The following is a 5000-nucleotide window of genomic DNA, read 5'->3' on the forward strand; positions in this document are numbered from 1 at the left end:
TTCTACCATATGGATAAAAGAAGGTAATAGATATAAAAGAGGACATGAGATAATGACAAAAAAGAAAATGAAGAGAAAACTGAAAAGGAAGTAAGGGATGACTAGGCGGAAAGGGGACGACAGAGAATAAGAAGAAAGAGAAGTGCTGAAAAGAAATCGGCGAGGAGGAGGAGGAGGAGGAGGAGGAGGAGGAGGAGGAGGGTATCTCAAGCACTCTCGCCGAGGTGACTGACCTGCCGCTACGAAGGTCCACGTGATCTCGGCCTGATTTGAGGGGGGGGGGCGGAGGGAGGGTACGAAAGAGCATGGAAAGATAAGCTAAATGGAAAAAAATCGTGTATAGAGAAAGAAAGGGAGAGATAGAGAGACGGTGAAGTAGGGAGTAAGGGATATTGAAAACAGAAGGAAATGAAATAGCAAGAATGAAAATGAGGGACGTAGAAGCATATAAAAATAAATGGATTAGCTGTGTCAGGTATAATGAGCGTCTTACGTGCTGCGGCTGGCCTAGTTGGAGAGGGTGACATTTGTGAGATCTCTCCAGAGTGAAGAAAATTGCGGTTCTTAATTTCCCCGACCGCTCTTCTCGCTCTTCTTAAGGAAGATGGAGTTAGAGAGATGTTTTGCGAGTAAAAGGGCGAGAGAACAGCACTGTCGGCGTTTAAGACGGGGATAGATGGAAGGGCCGAGCACAAGTTTTAGATAAGTTTCCAGTTCAGTCACTCGGTTATTCAACAAGTAGTTTTTTGTGGCTATTTTGACTAGCATGGTACCACAGTCAGACAAGTTATCTATTTTGTTATCTCGTTCATCTTTCTGATCTTGGAAGGCCGGCGAAGAGGAGAGTAAACACATGAATGATACACAGCCTTCATTACATAATGAGATAAGGTAATCTCGTGAGAGCTTGCTTGTGGCGGCTCTAGTGCGTAGTTTAGACCGTTATTGTGCTTGCGAATGTGTAAAGTTTGAAAGTTTGAAACGTGTGAGAGAAAGAGGGGAAGGGATAGGGGAATGGATAGAGGATAGAAGGGTGAATCAGAAATCTCCATGGGGAAACATGGCCGTAAGTGCAAAGAGCAATCAGGTTTATTGAAGATCGCAGCCCCGGAAATATCAGGAGGATGCCGGGAGGGGGAGAGCTTTGGCAGAGCGAGAGGGAAGCGCCGTGGACAAGCGAAAGGAGAGAGTGTGTCGGAACAAAGGTAAATGAGATTAAACACTGGAGCTTCCCGAAGAAGCGTCGCCTCTGACCTTGGCTCTTCTAAGGCTGTAGAGTTAGCCATGCGATATACATGCTTACATAGATAGATAGAGAGACAAATAGAGATAGATTACATATAAAGATAGATAGATATAGAAAATATATAGATAAATAGTTAGATATAGATTATATGTAGATAAATAGATAGATATAGATAATATATGGATAAATAGATAGATATAGATAATATATAGGTAGATAGATAGAGAAAGATACGTGTTTGTCTGTGTAAGTGTATGTGTGTCTGTGTATGTGGGTGTATGTATACATACTCACACACACTTTCACCGTTGCTCAGGTATGGCCGTGTGTACGTAGGGGTTCGTAGACTGCGCTGATACAACGGAGTTTACATTTCTACGGCATTTCCAGTGTGTGTTTTTGTGTTTACTTCCGCGTTCGACCTTTGAGTTTTAGTTAAGGCATATGGCGTGCTTCATGAGTCGTGTTACTTTATTTTTGTGAGTAAATGGGCCTATCCATGATTGTAACTCATGAATAAAACACAATAGATGAAGAACTCTCGAGAAGAAATATGACCAAAAAATGATGATAAGCAATAAATAATGGTGAATATGGGGAAAAATGTGAGTAATGATTATGAAGATTTTCATATGAATGATAATGATAGTTACAGCGGCATGTATGGTAATGAGAACAGTAATAATGGTAAAACTGAAGAGTATAGAAATAACGAAAATATATTCGTGATTATATTGATTAAAATAATTACAGTAGAACCAATATTGCCGACAATATGTCTTTTCATTATGAGAATGATAATAACCGTGTCAATTATGACAATAATAAGAATACTGTTAATTGGCATGTTGCATGTGACGCATAGATTAAGCTGTCACAAAATGCATTATATTGCGCCAAGTAAATACAAGGCAATTTTAATTCTCCGACCTCAAAAAAATCGATTAAAGGCAATTCCCGCGTTAGGTTAGGAAGATTCTGCGAGAACCAACGAGAAGTTTTTACTGCGTTGTGTGTACGTGTGAAGGACACAGGAAATCGGTTACATACAGAATTATTTGATTGTCCGAAAATCTAGCCATTAGGACACTCATTCCGATACAATGTATGATAGCATAGATTAAATCTGCATATATATATATATATATATATATATATATATATATATATATATATATATATATATGTGTGTGTGTGTGTGTGTGTGTGTGTGTGTGTGTGTGTGTGTGTGTGTGTGTGTTTTATATATATATATATATATATATATATATATATATATATATATGTATATATATATATATATATACAAAAGGGTTTACCTAGAATTTGATATTAGATTTGGCAAATTGGAAATATTACCAAAACTTGAATACTTGATCGAAGCGTTCTGTAGCACGAAATATTAATACAGGTGAAAATGCATAAATTAAAGAAACAAAATGGATAATAATACTTGAAAGTTTAAAAAAAAAAATGCATTGCTTACATTCGGCCGAGGTCTGTTGTGACTGAAGAAATTGCCCTCGTTGAAGTGACGCAGTAAACTGAGATCGAAGACGTTGAACCGGTGAATGACGTTAAGCATTTATGGCGGGATTGAGATCGTGTGTCGTCTTGGTGTCAATCATTTTGCCGTCATATTTAGACTTCCAGTGTCATTTCACTGTCGATGGTACTCGATAATTATATCCTTTATTATTGAAGATATTGCGAAAATCGGCCAGTGGTTTAGGAAGACCATGAAGTGTCGCTATTACGTCAGTGCAGCCTTTTCACATTTGGGTTTGCAGTGTCCCTTCACTGCTGACGATGCAGTATACATAATTTTATTGACGTTGGAAACCTTGAACGGGGATTGACAGAAAAAAGAAAATAGAAGAAAGAAAAGCTAAGATGAATATGGTTCTATGATGGAAGCCTCCTCTCCGTAGAACCTTATGGAAGAACACCTATGAGAGAGATGATAAAGAGCCAGAGATTCACGAGGGACGAGGCGGAACTAATCAGAAAATGGATTAGCAATTATGTGACGGAGATGCGATTAGCGTGTTTGCTTGCTTCACCTTGAGAAGAGGAATGACGCCGTAAAGTCTTCTTGTTGGTTCCTTTGGGGCAAAAAATCCCCCCATTAAGTGCGTTATGTTCTTTCCCTTTGTAATTTTCGACAATAAGGCATTATCACGTGTCCCAGGTCACGGTGAACATATGTATCTCAAGGACATCATAACAAGCGCAGACCAAGACGTCATTAAGTGTGCTTTCACCCTTATACGAGGCATGGTATATGCATAGCTTTGCTGTTAACATCACTTCGTTAGGAAAAAATGTGCGTGACGTATTATTCAGAATACTTGAAAGCTTAATGACCTTAAAAAAAAAGGTGTGTGTGTGCGCGCGCGCGTGCGTATGCTTGTGCGTGTGCGTGTGCTATTGAATGCTTTTGCATCCTCCGATTATGTAGCAAGGTCTTCATCATCATTATGTAAAGTATGTTTTTTGCTTGATTTCTTTCGTAATGTAGGACATCTTCCTGATTCTACACTTTTATTTAATGCCACATGATGAGAAAGACCTCTCTCGAGAATGAGATACCACTAACACACGCGAGTTCTTTTGTGTCAGCAAGTAAATCGAATAAACTAAGTTACAGCTGGTCCAGAAAAAAAATGTTCGGAAATCACGAAACAAAAAATATATATAATAATTTACTTATTGCCAAACTTATACCGGACTTGAGAGTCGATGCCAAAATTCAAAGCTACAACGACGTGGTACGGAACTGGGCGATCCACTTGTAAACACAGTTGCCATGGAAACCGCAACACACGTTATGGTACAAACAGTTTTTCTGTCAGATATAGCCAAGATATTGACGGCGGAGTGTAACACGAATATAAATCAGATGAAAAGAGGTTGAAGGTTCGTGCTAGCTACCAATAACTGATTAATACTAGTGCCTTCCTCTGTTTATTTCTATGTGGTATACGTATTCTTGTTCCTCTGTGAACAAGATTCACTCCTGGCTAGCATTACTTTGCATTGTGCTGATTAAATATTATCTAAGGAATATTAATTCCTTACACATACATGTTTTTTTTCTAGCTATTCTATTTACTTAAACATATATATGTATATGTTTACGGGGTCAAGTACTCGAATGTATTATACCTTTTGCAATCTTACAAAAATAACTTAAAGTTTCGTCTCTTTTGCCCACAGACAAAATGGTGACCGAAGGAAAGATTCATAACCTGGTGATAGAGGACTCTGCCGAGGTTCTCCACCAGCGTCTTGGGCAACTTAACCAGCTGAGGAAAAGCCGACACTTCTGTGACGTCGTACTCCAGGTAAGCAATAAAAGGAGGGAAAGAGAGAAGGAGAAGAAGGGGAAGGGGGAGAGATGGAGAAGACGAAACATAAAAGGAGGTAGAAGAGATAGAGGAAGGGGAGGTGGAGTCGGGGAATCGATGAGAGAAGATGGTACAGAGATGTAATAAGACGAAACAAGAATGATGATATGCAAACGAAGAGAGGAAGATTACAGTGGAAATGCGAGTTCCAAAGACGAACAACGTGGATAGAGGATAGAGGTGTGAGCAAGAGAAAGGTGAAGGAAAGGAGAGTGGAAGAGTGAACAAGATCATTAGAGGATAATTGACGGTTACTGTTGGGTACGAAAGGGAAAGGGAAAGAGAGAGAGAGAGAGAGAGAGAGAGAGAGAGAGAGAGAGAGAGAGAGAGAGAGAGAGAGAGAG

General features: G+C 39.3%; 1 protein-coding gene across 1 annotated transcript in view; it reads left to right on the forward strand.

Moving 5' to 3' along the window:
• The window catches only part of LOC122254745 (influenza virus NS1A-binding protein), a 27634-nt gene that overhangs the window by 10749 nt on the left and 11885 nt on the right, over positions 1–5000 (forward strand). The window contains exon 2 of the mRNA XM_086536665.1: positions 4466–4593. Within this exon, the coding sequence (XP_086392791.1) occupies positions 4471–4593 (123 nt within the window). The 5' untranslated portion in view covers positions 4466–4470. The remainder of the gene's footprint in view (positions 1–4465; positions 4594–5000) is intronic.

Source organism: Penaeus japonicus, unplaced genomic scaffold (genome assembly GCF_977035675.1).
Source record: "Penaeus japonicus unplaced genomic scaffold, GWHDUDI00000001_assembly GWHDUDI00000005, whole genome shotgun sequence".
NCBI classification, from domain to species: Eukaryota; Metazoa; Arthropoda; class Malacostraca; order Decapoda; family Penaeidae; genus Penaeus; species Penaeus japonicus.